The 20252-nt window shown below is 33.3% G+C and overlaps 1 protein-coding gene and 1 pseudogene across 2 annotated transcripts; one reads left to right on the top strand and one right to left on the bottom strand.

The window, feature by feature from the left end:
• Positions 1-6828: 6828 nt before the first annotated feature.
• Positions 6829-9540, top strand: LOC129303858 (NAC domain-containing protein 92-like; annotated as a pseudogene).
• A 2535-nt stretch (positions 9541-12075) lies between these two features.
• Positions 12076-19057, bottom strand: LOC129303373 (uncharacterized). 2 transcript variants are annotated; one of them, XM_054942660.1, is made up of 15 exons: positions 18750-19057; positions 17856-17983; positions 17550-17621; positions 17362-17475; positions 16677-16745; positions 16523-16579; positions 15803-15856; positions 15656-15718; positions 15502-15564; positions 15043-15141; positions 14743-14898; positions 13990-14070; positions 13842-13903; positions 13598-13725; positions 12076-12398 (listed from the first exon to the last, which is right to left on the bottom strand). In XM_054942660.1, exons 1-14 carry the CDS (start codon positions 19054-19056, stop codon positions 13644-13646), a joined length of 1407 nt encoding a protein of 468 aa, XP_054798635.1. In that variant the 5' UTR covers position 19057; the 3' UTR covers positions 12076-12398; positions 13598-13643. The 2 variants fall into 2 exon arrangements, with proteins under 2 accessions (XP_054798635.1, XP_054798634.1); XM_054942659.1 differs by having other exon boundaries at positions 14977-15141.
• Positions 19058-20252: the final 1195 nt, after the last annotated feature.

The following is a 20252-nucleotide window of genomic DNA, read 5'->3' on the forward strand; positions in this document are numbered from 1 at the left end:
AATTACGAGGAGTCAAATCGTTCAGTTTGCATCAATCACACATGCACGCAAAAAAAAAAAAACAAAGCAAAACAAAACAAAACAAATAAAAACATGAGAAAAAAAGAATAATTTTCGGTAAAGTATTGATGTATGTGAAATGGTTTGAAAAATTTAGAATGCATTTAGTGATGAACAAACGGAAGGGGAGAAGTGAATGATAATAATGATCTGAATTAACTAGAAAGAAAATTAAACATGACTATTACTGGCATAATTTGATACTAATAGTTAAAGAAAACAATTACTTCAGCTAGTAATTAGGCATATTTATCGGTCTCGCTATCCTAATATGTCATGAACGTGCTATATTACACACAAGAATGCCTTGTAAGTGAATTTCCGCTGTCCATTATCCTCACTTTGTTCCTTAAATTCCTTGCCAGGAAACGTGTCCAGAAAGAGAGTCTTTTGAGTTTGGGACACTTCAGGATCTGCGAAAGAACATATCTTTTCAAGAAAACGCAGTCTTACACGCAGCAAGCTTCGCTTGTTTTTTCCAACCTAACATATCTGTTCATGGATTGAACAATAACTGCAAGAAAACGCACATATCATCATATTAGACTATAAGGCTTCGCACCAAAATTCTAGAAAAGTAACTGTAGTGAGCGACTTATTCCAGTGAACCCTTTTTGCCTATCTTCTATACACACACACACACACACACACACATATATATATGGTTTTCTATATATTCTGATTGATAAGACAATTATACATACATGAAAAATCCTTCATGTGTTAAATTTCTAGTGAAGCCTATCTGTGTGTGCGTATATGCTTTTCTATTTTGATAATATAAGGCAACTTATCTATGAAAATCCTTTCTGTTAAAGAGCAGCTAACCACGTACTCTCGTGTGTGTATATATATATATAGTACGTACTCTTTTGGAAACAAACTTTATGCCAATAAAATTTATTGGTCGTTTTTTACATTATATATATATATATATATATATCTATTGTTTCTGATAAAAATCATATGATTTGTGCATTATTATTTATTAATTAAATACTTGACAGTATTGCAGTCTAAATATTTTATTTTGAACTGCTTGACGAGTATAGCTCTACAAGTATGACTTAAAACCTCACTTAGGGTTAGGGTTTTGCACTTTGCTTCGCCTTATTTCTCGTGACAAATACCCGTCAACCACTTCACCATTAATTGACAAAGTCGTTGAAAAATTTATAATCATCAGTCGTATTAAAAACAACATAATCTTGATGGGGAAACATAATCAAAGACGTGTCCTTACATAGTGTCAAAAACGCAATTACATAATATTTTTATTCAATATTCTTGGAGGAATTAATGTACAAGAAAACTTAAATTATACTTATTTTTTTTCCGTTTTGCATCGGAATGAGAAGTGCTCTCGAGCGCAGCTTTGCTTGAATTTATAACTCCTTTCCTAATTGATCTAATTAAAGGGAATTGTTTATACTTCTTATATCAGATATTTAAAAGTTCACTTTTGCTAGAGGATTAATTCTTTCTCGAATCCAAGTTATGAAAAACATATTTTTTTAGATCTTCTATATATCAACTGATGCTAATATATATATATATATATATATCACATGGGATTAATTTTGTAGTCCTACTTGGCATTATAAGAAGCTTACACTTAAAGCATGTACGAAGTTGTGAATTGCATAGATTTTGGTTTTATGACTAGAATTGGATACAAAGAATATATAACCACAAATCAGCCTGCACGCCCCACAACACACACAACAAGGGGGAAAAAACATGAATTCATAGATTGAGAGAGCCATATAGGCTTTGGCTAGCTATTTGGCCGATTCACATACTTCGGCATTCCGATCACTATTAGTTTAATTTTTATGTAGAGACGACCGAGGGATTACTTTGTATTTTGTGCAGAGCGATTATCAAGGGAACTATTCAGGTAGGGTAGTGATCATAGAGGCACCTTTAGCAAAAATATTTGAAGTGTATGATAATAAAGCAACGAACATTGAACATATTGATGCTCTGCAGGTGAAGAAAATACAGATATATACCATCGCCAACTGCTTTTGTAATTGCTAATTGATTACTCAATTCAATTACAAACCAGGTTGCACATATATAATAATAAATAACTAGCCGTTTAAGAACCATTATAAAGGACAGAAATTTATTTCCCCTCCAAATTAGCCTCTCTCACACACACACACACACACTCAACATGAAAGTCCATGTAACCAGGAAGTCTGGTTTGTGCTGATGCAGAAGAAAAGAAGACACACAAGCTAGCTACGGAATACAGAGTGCATTTCCTATAAAGCCCTAACCTCTAAAACCCTAAAAGAACTCCTCTCTATGTGTTAATGTATACATATGTATGTGCATGTGCATGCCATCGGTACATCAGTGCGTTTGAATCTTTAGGCTTTATTATGTCTATCTTTGCGGAAGCGCATAGAGTTTTATTTCTCATGCATATAAGAGATGATTAAGTTTATTATTATCGGAAACGCAATGATACGGATAATATATAATACTGTTATGATCATTAAGTGAAGAACAAGTAGGCCACTGTCGTTGGTTAAGCAGCAATTAGTTCTGGTCTTTCGCCTGTTTCTGAATCTATATATCCTTCCAACAACTGCTTTTGTCATTTATATATTCTATATTGATTCATACAACATATAATCATAATTATCCGGAATCAATCAATCCATGTCCTGGTTGGCTTAGTTGAAATTGAACGAATTATAGGGATGAAAAACAAGGCACAATTCATCATTTCATTGACTATTTACTAACGACTTTAATTTACTGCTGTAACTGCTGAATCTTTTTAGTTTGCAGAATTGCATCTCTTAATTCCCGTAGTTCGGGTCAGGCCACACCAGATTAAACTGACGCTTATATGTTAAATTATGCAATTATATTATATGCTGAACAATGCAGGAGATAATCTTGCAGCGTGTAAATAGGACAAGAGAGAGTTCTTAATTATGATTGTCTGTGTTTTGAAGTCATCAATTTAATTAATTAGTTTTCACAAGTATAACCAATTTTCCCGTCACTTGCGTGTCAGGTCCTCGTAATTCCAATCATCTTTTGATTTAGCAAAGCTTCATGATGAAGATTTGCTAGTGTGAATCCATGCTTTCGGAACAGGTAAAAATGACAGAGACACTTAAAGTTAGATTATGTGAAGTGTATGAGAAGTAAGCATTGATTTTTGATAGAATGATAGTACATGCACAAATGGAAGCCCTAAAACACATGAATTGTTATTGCTTATAATATCAATGGCCAGAGCTGTGAATCTTTCCAATATCACAAACTAATCCAACTTTTGAAAAGGATTAGCGACTGATTAAATGAGACTGCATAATTCATGTTATCCCGACAGATTACCAGCCTATGAAACACGTAAAAGCGATTTTGATATTTCAAGACAAATTAGTTATTAATCACACTACATTAACCTTGGAATTTGAAAAACTGCTTTTCCAAGAAATCTACTATCATTTGGCCATTGTTTGTGTAACTTTATTCTGACCGTGTAAGGCAACAGCACACATAGGATCATAACGATAAATTTGTAAATTATAAATGGCCAACCAATTATGCAGGGAAAAAAAAATGAAACTCCTGCATTCTGCCTCTCATATCTCATGGCTCATGACTCATTAGCATCAACAAGCTAATTAATCAAACCTGATCAAAATTTTGATGGATGGAAGGAGAATATGATCAATCAAAAGGCACGACCTTTGATAAGGATCAGTAAAGAAACCCCTTGAACTGGCTAGATATCTCGAAACAGACACATGCATGTTTTTTTGTGTACTGGGTGTTTTTGTGTACTAGGTAAGAGATGCAGGTTAAGACGACATTTCAAAGTGAATGATTAAATGACCTGTTACTTTTGATATTTCATTTAGGTTTTTGTTCCCAAAGAGAACAAAACAACTTGGGAGAAGGAAGTGGAAAAGAAGTACGTATAGAAAACTCTTTAGGGATTTGTTAACATGGATGCTGGGTATTAATCAGGTATAATTTCTAATGACTAAAACAAGACTCTTCTTTATTGGGCAACCTTGTGCACATTAGCATTCAAATTTGTGGTGGTTAACGATATATAGATATATAGCTATATATATATATATATTATATCCAAATGTAATAAAAAAAGGTTAATTAGAAAAATTAACTGTTACAAGTCATTCATTTCAGAATTATTGTAATCTTGTAATGGAACGTACCTTGGACAAATCTAATTAAAAATTAATGTTAAGTTGTCATATAATATGACGTAATTAAAACACGTGACATTTCAATAATTCATATTTGATCCCTAGGTAAAAGAGATGCATATCCTTGAGGGTAAAAGGGAAAGGGCTAGATATGTCTGTTGAACAAGAGGCAGCTCAACGAAGACGACTTAACGGAGCACCTCAAGCGGAAGCAACTGGAATATAATATTATAAATCAAGTTTATTTGAGAAATTAAACTGCAGATATGAAATATATATATATATATATATATTGATAGTCCTGATCGCCTAAATCATTATTAATATTCCACTGTAAAATACTACCAATTCTTGTACGGTCATTACATGGGGCATTTATTTTTCAAATCTGCAAATCTTCTTTTCCATCTTCCTCTAACTTGTCAAAGGACAAATGCAACTTAAGGGGCAAACGGTCCTCACGTAAATCATTTTAAAACAGTAATCGGTCAATACAACGGGCCTCTGCGACTTAATTTATTTTATTTGCACATTTGCCTCAATATCCTTAAGAGAGAAATGGAAAATATGTAAGAAATGACAGGGAAACAAAATCAAATGTGAAGATGTGCTGAATTAAGCCGCGTGGTGCAGGTATATCCGGCATGATTAATATGAATGCGTTTATATCGTGGTTCAGTATATCATGATGAGGTAGAGATAGGTAAGAACCAGGAAGAAGAAGGAAGCAAAATCAAAAGCAAATATGAGAAGTCAAGTAGGAATTGCAGATAACGACCATGTCATGAAATTATTGAAACAAGGACCTCAAGTTTTTGAAAGTACTCCCAAGTACTCTGGCCATTATTTTTTCACAAAAAAGGTGTCACAGTTTTTTTTTTTTTTCCTAAGTTACAGACCACACAAGAATTCATAAGTGCCACATCCAAAACCCAACAATTAATTTCAAGGGTGGAGAGTTAAAAATTCAGAATTATTTTTAAATTATGCGTTGTTGTAAAAAAGAAGTTCATAAATGTTACTTTAAACTTAAACAGTCAATTTTAAGAGACACTTTGGTCATGATACTTTTGTTTAAAAAACAAAAACAAAAACCTTGTTTGAAATTTTTTTTATTTTATTATTTTTAAAAATAGTATGTTATAAAACATATTTTGAAAAAAATGAAAATATTTTTTTATTATTTATCTTATTTTCTAGAACAATAATACAAAAATGCCTAAAAAATATTTCTGTTTTCTAGTTTTCAAAATAATATTTGAATTTTTGTTCTCCAAAATTTTTTTTAAAAGTATATAATCAAAAATATTTTTTTTAAATTTTATTTTGAAAAACAAAAAACTGTTTTTAAAATGTATCGTCAAACAAGTCCAAAAGTCTGTGAAAGTAATTTGAAAAATTACGGCCCCTGTTTATAATTAATTTAATTTCCGTAAAAGTCAATCTCTGCATTTCAGCCCTCTCGGTGGTGTTCGTGGGTGGCGCACCAGGGAACTTCAGGGTACTGTTCTTTTTTGACTTTTTCATTAGCTCACTTTAAGATCCAACGTGGTCTACATAGATAATCCTACCTATGACGTGGCAACTCCCCATTAGACAACTGGAAATAATTCATAATAGTAGGTGGAAAGTAGGGCCCACCAATCACGTGTGCATGATTGACTTGATGCTTACTCTTGGCTCTGAAATCCATGCCACTTCTCTTCCCTCCTGCTTCGCCGTCACTGGCTGCTCTTTGCCTCTTGTTTGCTTGTACGGATTCATTTGCCACGATCTCTTCCTATTAAACAATCATCTTTGTTTCAGTTCAGTGAAAGTAACTAATCTTTATAATTTTATAATATGATGAATTAAAATTTAAATTTTTATTAAAAAATATTTATATTTAATATTTGGTAGTGCATTAAATAAAATTACTACTTTTAAAAAATTTATATATAATAAAAATAATCTTCCAGAAAAGAAATAAGAAAAATCTATTATGCTTGCATATACATATATATATATATATATATATAATGCATTCCCAAGGACAAAAAGAAAAAGATACTCCCTCCGTTTAAAAATGTAAACATTCTTAATCAAATTTCACTCTCCAATAAAGTAGTTATCTACTTTCAATTATTCTATCTTTTCATATTTGCTCTTATTAAATATTTTATAATAAATATAAAGTTATTATCAATAAAGATACTTTTGAAAAAGAGACAATAATTATACCTCAAAAGACTAAAATACTTTACATTTTTTAACACCCACCTTTTTAAAAAATATTTTATATTTTTTAACGAAGGGAGTAATAATTTGAATAAACACAAGTAACTTTTAAGTATGATTATATTATTTTTTATCACTTCCTTTTAAAATACATGATACTCTATATACATACAACACATAAAATAAAGAATCCAAGCCATTAAAATGAGGATGCAAAATATCATAATGTTTATAGAAGCAACCCAAAACACTGTAGGGATATTTTTTATTAATGAAATAATTGAATATATACATAATGACGGGGGCAAGATGGTCATTGAATAGAAGTTAACGATGATAGAATGCAAGTCTCTCGGTAATTACACAGCTGGTGTATGCAACTTGAAGGTGAAGACCCACATTTGGTGAAAGCTTCGAGAACACACTTCTTCCCCCCCCCCCCCAAAATTTTTTCTTTTCCTTTTTCTTTCTTTTTGGTGATGGCCTTTAAGCATAAATCCCTTGACTTGTCATGCATGGTAATCGATTACTCGTAAGAAATCTGCCTTGTTAATACCTTCAAACTTTTCATATGTTGCAGTATCCGTCAAGTCAGAATTTCTTCTGCAAGTGAACGAAAGATCATCTCGAAACACTAATTATAAAGCATCAAAACCCCATTCCAACAAGAGTTTCCACTCCATGCAAGTAAGCGTCTGCTTCTACACCCTCATTAAGCGTTATGTATTAATTGCTTCTTTCATCTTCGTTTGAGAATATAGGGGTCATGTATAGAATGAAGCTCTTGAGAAATTGATGAAATAACGAAATGATGATGTTGGGTTTGTGTGTGGAACAGAAGGAGGAGAAGAAAGCGAGGAAAGAAGGGAGGGATAAGGAAATGGAAGGAAGTGGGACGAAGGAGGAAACCCTACCTCCAGGGTTTCGATTTCATCCAACAGATGAAGAACTCATCACGAGCTATCTCTTCAACAAGATCTCTGATTCTACTTTCACTGCTCGAGCTGTCACAGATGTCGATCTCAACAAGTGCGAGCCCTGGGATCTCCCTGGTACTTTTTTTCTCCTTCCTATATATATATATATATATACTGGAAAAGTAATTCTCAACGTTCACTCTCTCAACTCCTAGATCCACTCATCTCTTGGTTTGTTCGTCAATCATTTAAACTAAAAAGCACGCACCATCTAGGGTTTCTTCTTATGAATATTTGTGGGATGAAATAGGTAAGGCGAAGATGGGAGAGAAAGAGTGGTACTTCTTCAGTCTGAGAGATCGGAAATACCCGACGGGCGTGAGAACCAACAGGGCGACCAACACGGGGTACTGGAAGACCACCGAAAAGACAAGGAAATCCTCAACAGTCACACATCGGAGTTGGTTGGCATGAAAAGACTTTGGTTTTTCTACAGGCAGAGGCCCCCAGAGGCGAGAAATCCAACTGGGTCATGCACGAGTACCGTCTTCACTCCAAATCTTCCTTCCGACTGCACAACAAGGTACTCTCTTTTCTAATCTTCCAAACACCTTCCTCCTCCTCGTACAAATCCACAAGTTACTCGTCGTTAAAAGGCATTTCATTCAATCAATTAAGACACTGGTTCAATGATTTCCCAGTTCAACATCTGGATTTCAATACTATGAAATTCTGTTCCTCATTATAAAATTATATATTTTATTATGGGCTTGTTCTATCTATGAGATCAGAGCAGTCCAACATGATATCATCATATCAATTATGTATTCTTGGATTGCATCAACATGTCAACATTAGTTAACATATAACAATCTTATATATGGATTGCACGTTATCCAAGTGATCTCAAAAAGGTTAACACACGCAGACAAGTTTTATTATGACAAGATATGTATCAAAAATGTTTAATAAAAATAAATAAAGATATAATTATTGACAAAGAATTAGAACTAAATTAGTAAGGATTAGATTTTTAAAAATGTAAGACATTTTTAGTTTTTTGATGTATAATTATTACCTTTTTTTCAAAAGTTTTCCTATTGATAGTGATTTCTATTTATTATAGGATGTTTAATAGGGATGAATAAAAAAGATAGAGTTCTTTTAAAAGTAGGTAACTACTTTATGGAGGGATAAGATTCAGTCAAAATATCTTATATTTTAACGGAAGAAGTATGTATTAACACATTATATACACATGAATATATATAGCAGAGGCTCACTTTGATATGCGTTATATCTGTAACTGTATCAGCAGGATGAATGGGTAGTTTGCAGAGTGTTCCAGAAGAGTGGTGGAGCAAAGAAGTACCCTTCGAACCACACGAGAGGGGTGAATCCATATAGCCTTGACATTGCTCCTAACATTGTGGACCGTCCATTATGCATCTCGGTGATCCTAATTCTGCTCACTTCCTCTACGGAAGGAACTACGTGAACAGTGCCTCTGACCTGGCAGAGGTTGCTAGGGTTTTGAGAGCAGCAGGAGGGTCGGCCTCAACCACTGGTATCAACCTCCCAATGCAACCCCATGCTCATCAGCTCAACTATCCTGCGGCAGCTGCAGCCGGAGGATTCACGATCTCTGGCCTCAACTTGAATCTCACCGGAGGTGGAGGAGTCACCGGACAACCCGTTTTCCGGCCGATGAACCCGCATGATGTAGGATCCAACATGATGACAGCTGGCAGTTCTCTTAATGGAGCAGATCATGTAGGGTATGGTGCTGCAGAAATGAGCAACCCTAAATATTGGTCCAAGCAACAGGTTCATTGGGATGGACCAATGTGTGGATTTAGATAACTACTGGGCTTCCTACTAACTTGATGGGGAGATGTTCGTCAATTAGCTTTTGTTTTTTTTCCAATATGAAAAATTTAATTATGAAACTGTGTAGTTGGATATCGTCTACCTTAAGGCTGTGCTTTTTCTAGTGTTCTTAATTATAAGTTGATGATCAACTGGGTAAACACCCACAATCGCAATATTGTACCTCACCAAGCTTTTAATTAGCTTTTTGGACTTTCTTTATGTTCTCATTTGAGTATCATCACTGGCTATATATATTGCTCCATGCATGCATGCTTATTCCCTTATTTCCCATGATTCACTTGCAAAGCTACCTGATTTCATCCATCGTTTTCTTTTCTTTTCTTTTCTTTTTTTTTTTTTATGTACGAGTGGTATTTACATCCGCAGATATTAATAATTCCAATTCAGAAGGGAGCAGTTTAGGAATTCGGTTCCTTATAACTTCTGTAAGGTAATATTTTGATAAGTGGATTTGTATTTAAATTTAAAATTTCAAATCTGGTATTTCAAATTTCACATTTAAAATTTATGCATTTAAATTTTTTTTTTGTTTGGATAGTTTAAAAAATTTTAAATAAAGAAAAGAGATGAGTCAAGAATTGAAACAAAAATTGAAAACTAAAAATGATGGGTGCCTCTATATTTTTCAATTAATGAGAAATGAAAATGAGGTGACTAAAATTTTAAATAACTTTGAAATTATAAAATAATTATAATAAAAAAATAGTTTTGAATTTGAATTTGAATCAAATTTAAATTCATAACTTCTTGTCTTGTGCATCCAAATAAGAGATTTAATCCAAATTCAAATTCTCATTAATCCAAATATATCATAATATTTTGAAAATAGTGCAACTTGTCATAATTTTTTTTATTTTATATGTAGTGGTATGTATGTATTGATATTGAGGATTAATGATGAGAATACATGCAAAGAAAGCATGGCATGCACAGAAGGAACTCATTGTATTACATTTTCCTAATTCCTAAATATTCCGTAATTTTACTCACCATTAATTTGTTAAGACTCACAAGACCCCGTCTTTATATATTTGGAATAAAATTTACATTTGTTCGGAAAAAACATCTTCCGGTCTACTTACTCTCATAAATTAGACCACTATTTACAGCATAATGAGGTATACATATTTATTTTTGCTAAAAATATTTAAATATATTAATTACAAATTAAAAATACAAGAGCTTAGTTGTTCTGTTCCAAAAAAAATAACAAAATGAAAACTAAAAGAAAAGGAATTAATTAAAAAAGTCACCGCCACTTGCATCATTGGGTATAGAGATATTCCATAGAGATGGGAGATTTGGTTTAAAATAAAGGAAATCGAGCATTCAAATCATAAATAGACGAGGAATTTTTCGTTTTTTTTTTTTTTTCCTCCTTCGATCCCGTTTTGACCTTTTTTGTTAGGATAAGATTGTCACGCATGAGTTTCGAGCTTGAAATTTAGCTGCTACTTTATTTTCTACTGAACAGCTTTCGTCAAGAAGGAAATTTTGTTTTTGGTTTAGGGGAGGTGGAATAATGCCTATGCTAACATGCACTCCCTCCGGTCATATTTATAAAATATATTTTATAAAATCTATTTAATCTCATTTATAAATTATGTATAACTTTTTAAATAATATTTAAAAAGTATTTTTTAAAATTCTCTTCATAAAAAAGTAATAAAGAAAAGAAAGTAACAGAATATTATTTTTTAAATTTATTATATAAGAGCATATTTAAAATTTTATACACCTTTGTTTTATTTACTTTTTTTTATATTGATATTAATAAAATTGATAAAAATAATTTATAAAAAGGACTGAAAAAATAAACCCTTGATTCAGATGTACGATTCAGTTCACACGCACATTGAGACGAAGAATATTCATCTTAATAGTAAAAAACTAATTTCTCTCCAAACCACATCAGAAACAAAAACTCCCACAGCTCTCACTACTCTGGGTTGTTATCAAATTAATCTGGATAATGTTTAGATAGATGAATTTAAATTTAAATTTTAAATGTAAAATCTTGCATGTCAGATCTCTTTAAATTCTTCAGTTAAGTAATTTAAAAAACTATAAATAAGGAAAATTGATGAATTGTGAAAACAAAAATGAAATATAAAAAATAATGAGAAATAAGGAAAGATAAAAAAAATCACAAAAGTACTAATTGAAGAAAAAGTTTGAAATAATTAAAATTTCAAACAATTAGAACATAAAAAAATTTAAAATTCTGAAAAAATTATAATTTAAAATGAGTTTTTTTTATTTTAAATTTTAAATAAAGAAGATTGATCAATTGTGAAAATAAAAATGAAATATAAAAAATGATGAGTTTATTTTTATTTTTCATTTCACAAGAAATAAGAAAAGATAAAAAAATTATAAAAGTAATAATAGTAAAAATATTAAAAGAATAAAAAGTTTGAAATGACTAAAATTTAAAATTACAAAAAAAATTATAATTTAAAATAAATTTGATTTCTAAACCTATGTATCCAAATAAAAAATTTAATTTAAATATAAATTTAAATCTTCATTAATTCAAACACAATTATTGTATATCATACCTCCTTTCATCACTAGATTTTCTTTCTAAAACAATAAAAATATCACACTTGTATTAAACATCTCTATTTTAAGATTTTTTTTTTCTTCCCAACATTCTTTCCAATTTTTTTTTTCTTCCCATCTAAACAAGGGATAGTCCACCCATCGGCAATTGATTTATGTCGGCAGCAGTCGCATGAAAATAGTACGAACAGTCCAGTTGTGGCTGAACTGAAGAGTAAGCCGTAAATTAGTTTCTTTTCTTAAATTTTAAATTCCATCAGATATCCTCAATAACCACATCTGACTCTGATTATGATGAACAAATATCGACGTGGACACATCTAAATATGTTGAGAATTTAATTTCAACAGAGAAGAAGGTAAAATAAAAAAATATAGCACAGCCGTATTACAAGAACATCTAAGCATCTTATGTGTCCAGCTCCACAGTGTGACATCACTAAAGCAAACTCTCCCAAAGACCAAATGCAGAAGCTTCAGTATCCAAAGAGAAGGGAATCTCAAGCCCCTAAGATGCCCGCGAGACCAGGAAAATCCATCTGCAAGAAATGACAACATTGTAGTTTCAGAGACATAGCAGGATAATGGTAAAGCCGAAAGATTGGCCAAAATGCTCAACCACCCTGATAAAATGGTAAATTGCTTAACGCAATGTCAATAAGAAACTGCTAGTGTGCAAGAGTTAAATCATGCTCCCCATAGTTCCACTCATGACACTTGACAGAATATATACATATGACCAACAGTGGCACCTTTCACATGCCTATTCCTTACCCTGCAAGGTGAGGGATTTTGAAGGAAATGAAAGTTACAAGAGATAGGTTCACCACTCATGTCTTACTGCAATTAAAAGAACCTGAGACAGAGTAAAATGATGTGAATCACAAAGCGAAGAGGATGTCCAGTTGGGGACACACCCAAGAAACCTTCCCCACTGTCACTCTTTCACTCTACTGAGGGTAAAGTGACGCAAATCAGATATATCATGGACCAATTGGGGATTGCTGCAGTTTTCTGCTTGTTTAGAAACATTTTTTACAAATGGAGTTTCACAAGAAGCATTATAAGAGAGAAGCCATTTGCTTGTGGCAGAATCTTTCAATAAAAAGTTTGACAAATGTTAGTGTTTGGCTCATCTTCTATAGAATATATCTTTACTGTCAAATTATAATAAAACGACATGAACTTTTAAAACAGTATACGAAGGTTAGAAGAAATTATAATGATTAATGATTTTGAAGATGGATGCAATTGTCTTCAAGAAACTGTTTTTGTTTTTCGTACATGCTCCTAAAGAGAAGCTTCAAGTTTTTGCTCCCAAACCGCCTCCCCCCCCCCCCTTTTACAGAATCACAGCCAAGTACCTCATTTAACCAAAAATAATTAATTCACCAAAGAAATAAGTAGTTTCTTTCCCTTCATAAGCATGGCTAAACAGGGGATTGTCCCAAGAACTAGTGGAAAAGTGGAAGCTAAAAGAAACGGATACTGTCTGGGATAAGCAAGGGATTGTTCTTTTAAAAATTTACACAGGTATTCTCCTCAGAATTCCCATATAAGCACAATGACATCCGTGTAAAACCGGACCATTCATGAATCATAAACAGTGTGACTTATTTCAAACATGCAAAGCGTGGACTCACAATCTAGTTATGTATGGCAACAGACTATAAAACTAGGGTTTTAGAGTCTTCACATCATATAGAGAGCTATCTACCTCAATGATGGTAAAGCATACCTAAACTGCCCTTTCAAAAATTAAGCAGGAAACAAGGATGTGGCATCTACTTGTCTGGATGCCCTCTTTTAGCTTTCCGGCGTGCATGGTGGGAATTTACATTTCGAACTCGTTTATTTCCCTTTTTGCTGCAGCAGACAGATAAGAACTTGAACCAGCCCCAAATTTCAAATATAGACTTATATAACACAAAGAAAACAGATTCAGCATAAGAATTTTGAAGAAGTATATTTTAGAGACTGACCCAAAAATGGCAGAGAAAACTCTAGCCAGTAAAATAACAGGTAAGGCTAAGATAGCAGAGGCCTGCAAGTTGATAGAGCATTTGTCACACAATCTAATCATTGATTGTCAATTCAGTAACAGGACACAAAAAACCATATGATACAAACCGCAAACCATTCCAACTCCTTGGTAGCCAGAGGTCTTGTAATTTCATGCTTTTTTAGCGTCTCCTGAACAGCAGCTTGGACCTGAATAAAAGTAAATAAATAAACACTCAAAATACCATAACATGGTCAATACTTCCTTGATGAACAGTCACAGAAAAGTCAACTGGACTCTCTGAGAGTATAAAATTATAATATATTTAAGCAAACCGGTCCCCTCAAGCATCACCACAGAATCATGCTTGGCCCCTCAACTTTGGGCTACATAGAAGTCAAGAATTGTGCAATGATACCTTTGACTAATGTACTAGCCATGGTCAGACAAGAAACAAACACAAAGGCGAAGAATTTCAAGAGCCATCATGAACCACTTCATGCAGAGAAAACCGGAGAATGTTCATAAGCATAAAGAGCTCAACCATCCAGAGATTAATACTTGTTAAGTTTAAATTTTAAGCATACAACACAGACGCAGAAAACAACAAATGATACTGTACTGGAATATTATGCAAAAGGAAGAAAAGGATTGTCTTCCCACTAGTAACCCCAAGAGAATGGGGAGCATTTTGTTCACTTTCAGGCGATGAATCAATAACAAGGCACTTCAATGTAGAATTACAAGATACCATGTCAGTTCTTGTTTACATTCAAGGGGATGGATCTTCCACCAGGAAACAACACCTACTCCCCCCATAGTGAAATCGCAACAAGCTTTGCAAAATATTTGATGGCACCAGTAAAGTTTGAACATAATACCTGACTGTGATATGCAGTAGCTGATTCCAAGAATTTCCCATATGCATGAATAACCTTCTTCGTGTAAGGCTTCAAAGCCACTTGGACTTTATCAACATGAGGTTTGGCAGCAACAGCAGCCTGATCAATGTATGGCTTTGTGAACCTTTTAGCTTCCTGTCACTCATTGGAAAATACCCTAAGTAGCACATCAGCGAGGGGAAAACCCTAAGGATAAAATGGTGAAACATGTACCTGATAATAAGGATTCACAAATTCTTGTAACCTGTTAAAGTGTGGAGTAACTGCATCTTTTGTTACCTTGTAAACTTCAACTGTTTTTGCAGTTAGTAATTGCACATGAGGTTCAGCACTCGTTCTCATCACAGACCACTGCTCTTTTGCAGCAGGGACCCATTTCTTGAAGTGATGAAAGAAAGAATTAGAGGGAAAATAATTAAACTGGACCAGGGTATTGAACAAATCAACTAATTTTCACAGATACAAAACAAAGCAACTTCCATATGATAACATTGCCTAGTACAAGTAAAATAAACAAAAAAACTCTCAAGGGAACTCGTCTTCTACCCACAGGTCATGGTCATTGCATTATAAGGTATTTTCTAGAAAATGAAAAACTTAAAAATACATGCCATCAGATGGCCCATTGCTCCATTATACCCACACGAATATACAGAAACATATCTAGAAATAACAAATGAAAAACCTATGAGAAATAGAAGATTATTTGCATTTTTTCCTGGTGAATAAATGACTCACAGTTTTTATGGTTTCCAGATGAGGTTGAGCCCACTTTTCAGCTTGTGCCTTTTTCTCTAGTGCCTGTTGTAGAGATTAAAATTTAAAATAATTAAACCAACAATTTATTATTGATCAGACGTGTCGCATGTATCAATAGAAACCAATTAACTACCTTCCGAGAAATCACTTCCCAAGCAGGTTTCACATGTTCGTTCCAATGAACCTCAACCAAGGACTAGCAATAAATAAACAAATAAATCAGAACTTACTAAGAAGACCACTTTCAGAGAGTATCATGATGGATAAGACATCAACTCACCTTACAGTGGACTAAGTGCACAGCAAGCCAAGGTGGAAGCCAAGCGCCATGAACCTGGTCCAATAAGACCAATATGCATCAGTAGATGCCAAATACATAACAAAAAGATTGTTCCTACAATTACTATTCACCAGAGAACTGAAAGAAATTTTCAAATCTCTCACTAAAACTAGCTGCAGGAAGCAGGTGCTTGAGGGAAACAAAATTAAAACCAGTTAATCTCCCTCAATAACCACATGAAATCATCTAAAGCTCTCTTGAGAATGATACCATCTATATGTTCAATCACTTTTACTCCTAAGATTGATTCGTTTTCATCAGATAATCACATCAAGATATTTGAATGGCTAGCAAAAGCAAGCCAACTGTATCACAACAGCAAGTCGCTCACTTAAATCAGCTAGCCGACAACAATGGTTCACAAAATAGGCAGTCATATCTGCCACTCCCACAAGAGTTTTCAATCAGTACGTAACAAATGATTTTGCTTAAAATCAAGCACCATACTGTTGCCGCTTATCATTTGCAAAACTTCCCTTGAATCCCAGCTGCCATAGGTGAACTTGTCGCTCATACAAGGTTTACTTTGTTTAACTTGGGGGAAAACTATTTCAGCACCAAGCGCAGTAATGGTAATTAGCCTGAACTAATTCAAAGATTTGTAACTGTCTACCACTACACCTGGGAAAGATAATTAGATGTATGCACATAAATTATTACCCGTGATAACTCTTCCCTTCTGGATGTTGCCTCAAGCTTTGCCTTAAACATTTCTTCCTAAATAAAATTAATTCAAAAAAAAAAAAGAGCAGCCATCAAAATTGTTACCAAGCACCTGAACGATGAAGAGGAAAAAACCAAAGCAATAACATACCTCAGCAACTTTAAGAGCACGCTCTGATTTACGAATCACCTTCTTTTGTTCCTCATTAACCTTTTGAAGCTGTGAAGAGTCACTACTCGAGTCAGCATATCATCCTCAGACAATTTTTTCTTTATTATTAAAATAATGAACTTGGTTTGGTGAACAATAAACTATATGTTGTCACCACCATTTAAGATGATTGGTTTACAACAAGCAATCTTGTCCTTTACTAGCTTTCGCATGATAGAAGAATCATCCACTAGCCAACAGCAATAAATAGAACAGTGGAAATATGATAATAGCCGAGCTTATGTTCTAGCAACACACAATAAAAGTAGAAGAGAGAGTTTGGCATCACGCTTTGTCTAACCAGAAACAAACTAACCAGTAATTTCCTCATTACCTTAAAAACTCTCCCATATGGACACAGCACATAAAAGGGTACACTGGATATGCTTGTAAATCATCAACTATTAACTAGGAACCTCATAATAAAGGGGGGAAGGGAAATTTGGCATAAGTATTTTCAACAGAGAAATTTAGATACATGACTCCAACAAAAACAAATACACAGATACAATCTACATATCTTTCCACTTCAATTGTAAATATAAGAAATTGATTCCCAAAACATTACAAATATAGGATGTGATTGAGGCAGAATAGAAACAATCTAAACAAACGCTGAACTTACATCTGCTAGTTTTGAGTTCAATTCGTGAATCTTCTTCTCAGCTTCATTTACCCGGGCTTCCAAGGACACTTTTTCCTTCTTCTGTAATTCTAGTTCCCTTTTTAGCCTGCCAACCTATATAAAAAAAGTATTTGAATGGGTAAATGAATCGAAGAAAATTTCATGATCCAACCAATCCTAAATCTAACCTTCTTTTCCAGTTCGTCAGCACGTGCATGAGCCTTTCCTACCTGCTCCTCAGCATACGATGTCCCTTTTTTCTATAAGGAAAAAAAAAAATTGACAGTTAGAGATTACGACACAGTTTAGGATATGCAGTCCATCTCTAACCGTGTTTCAAAATGTTAGAACTGGATTATTAATAACATTTTTGGGGGCCAAGTATACTTCCACCATTTGATGTCTTTGAACTGAAGTAACACGATAACCAACATTTCCATGGCAAGTTGAAAACAAAATACAGGATGAGCAAAGTTGGCTTCTCAAGCTTTTACCTGGAGGGCAACAATGTCTTTCTGCAGGGACTCAATAGTATTTGAGCTGTCTTGAATAATTTTTTCCTTTTCTGCTATTATTACATCTTTCTTCTTCACTTCTTGAGATCTTTCACTGATTTGAGAATCTTCAAATAAAATTAGAAACCATTAGCCATAAGAAAAAAGAATGAAAACCCACCTCGTTGGAGGTCAAGCATAATCGCAAAACTATTTTTACAAGCACTAAATCACACACGTATAAACACACAAGGTGATATATCATCAATGTCGTAAGACACAAACCATTTTTACTCACCCAGAAGACAAAATCGCTCAAATCCTGCTTCCACAAGAAATCTCAAGCTATCAAAGGCAAACAATTTTCACCCCCTCTCCCCTTTTAAGATGTGATTTAACAACAATTTTAAACTTACGCTTTGAATTCTCTAGTAATTGAGTATTGTTCATCAGACTATGAACTTGACGACCCTGGATTTAAGATTAAATAACAGCCGCGCCATAATTTCATTCAACCTCATCAGTTTAATACGCGACAAACAACCTTGGACTGCTCAAAAACTAAAGCTCCACCCATCAATCACTCTGAATTTCATATCTTAAAAAGTTGAGTCAAACTCCAGGATTCTTCTTCTTCTTCTTCTTCTTCTTCTTCTTTTTTGAAGAAATCGTGTTCATAGTTGCCCTAATAGACACTAAAATATCCGAATGGACACGACAATGATATTGTCCCCCCTTCCCAAGGGGGGAAAAATCATCGACAACTATTCTCAGATTTACTCTCTTCTTTTAGTCTTCCATTTTATCATCAACTAAATATTAAAACTAAAATTGTTCGAAGCAAATAAAGGAGGACAGGAAAAACTAATTTGAATATTTCTAGTAAGAACTGACCAAGAGTAAGGATCTTGGACTTGAGTTGATCCAATTCGATCTCAAGAGCCGAAAAATCAGAGCCGCCGTCGACTACGTTTACTCCAACGGAGCCATCCGGTTCACCGCCTCTGTCGACGGAAACATCGGCCCTGATGTGGGGGTAAATTAGGGCAAGGAAAAGCGCGAGCAGAACGAGGAGCTTCGGAGGCGCCATGAAATTGCCGCCAACAAAGCCAGGCAACTCTAAATACAAACGAGGACCAGACACCGAATGATATTCATTTCTTCGCGGTGCGGCATCAAACACATTATAAATACCTGCCATTTTGTTGTTGTTGTTGTTGTTATTTTTATTTTTATTTTTTTACGTTTTATCGTCCGTGTAGTGTTTGACGGCAGAGCAATGCTTCTCCAACCACTTGCAGAACCGATTCCGCTCCTTCCACTGACGTGGTGGTTTTCGCAGCCGTTGATCTTAAAACAGTCAAGGCATTGACCAAGCTGCAGCTCAAAGGTAGTGCCACGTATGCTTAGATTCATCAAACATCACGAAAGGAGTAGGTTCGTGTTGGTGGTCATTTATTCATGGGAATATTACGTATGAATTCCGTAAAGAAAATTCATTCACAAATAAATATAAAAAAAAATTAAAACTATAATTAAATCTCTTAAAATCTTGAATATAATTTAAAATTAAAATATAAAAATAATAATATTTTTATTAAATTTATAATTACTTTATTAATAATTTATAATTTAATTATTTACAATTATAATTTTACATATCTAATAGTTAAATTTAACATGTATTATTAACAAAATTTAAAATCAATTATTTAAAATTACTTTATCAACATTTTATAACCATCACTTTAACTTTTTTATAATTATAATTTTATACATCTAACAATTAAATTGATAATGCATTATTAATAAAATTTAACATTAATTATTTACAACTGCTTTATCAGTAATTTACAATTATCACTTTAATTTTTTATAATTATAACTTTATACATTCAATAGTTAAAAGATTTGAATATTTGATGTAAAAAAATTAAAATTATGATTGTAAAAAATTAAAGTAATAATTATAAATTATTATAAATTATTTAATTGATATAATATATTGGACATTATTATCTCTACATTTTAATTTTAAATTACATGTAAGCCTAAAAAGACCTAGCTGTAATTTAAAATTTTGCAAAGCTTATATATAAATAAGTCTATTTTATGATACATATATTTAGTTTTTTTTCTTTATTTATATAAAGTTTCAGATGCATTTTAATTTTTTAATTTAATGTGGTTGGTCTTTGAATCTACCCGGATGCGAGTAGATCTCATCTAACCTTTAATAGTTTAATCAAAGTCGCGGATTCGGCTCTGGAAAAAAAATGTTTTTTTTTTTAAAAGGTCGTATCTTAGCCCAGAAAGAAAAGGTCCCATCTCGATCACTAGGACCCTCAACCGTCAGCACCGGCGCTCTTTTAATTTAGCCTTAATTAAATGTATCGA

The sequence above is a fragment of the Prosopis cineraria genome, unplaced genomic scaffold, assembly GCF_029017545.1.
Source record: "Prosopis cineraria cultivar Desert tree isolate PC_DT_omini unplaced genomic scaffold, ASM2901754v1 PC2, whole genome shotgun sequence".
Taxonomy (NCBI): Eukaryota; Viridiplantae; Streptophyta; class Magnoliopsida; order Fabales; family Fabaceae; genus Prosopis; species Prosopis cineraria.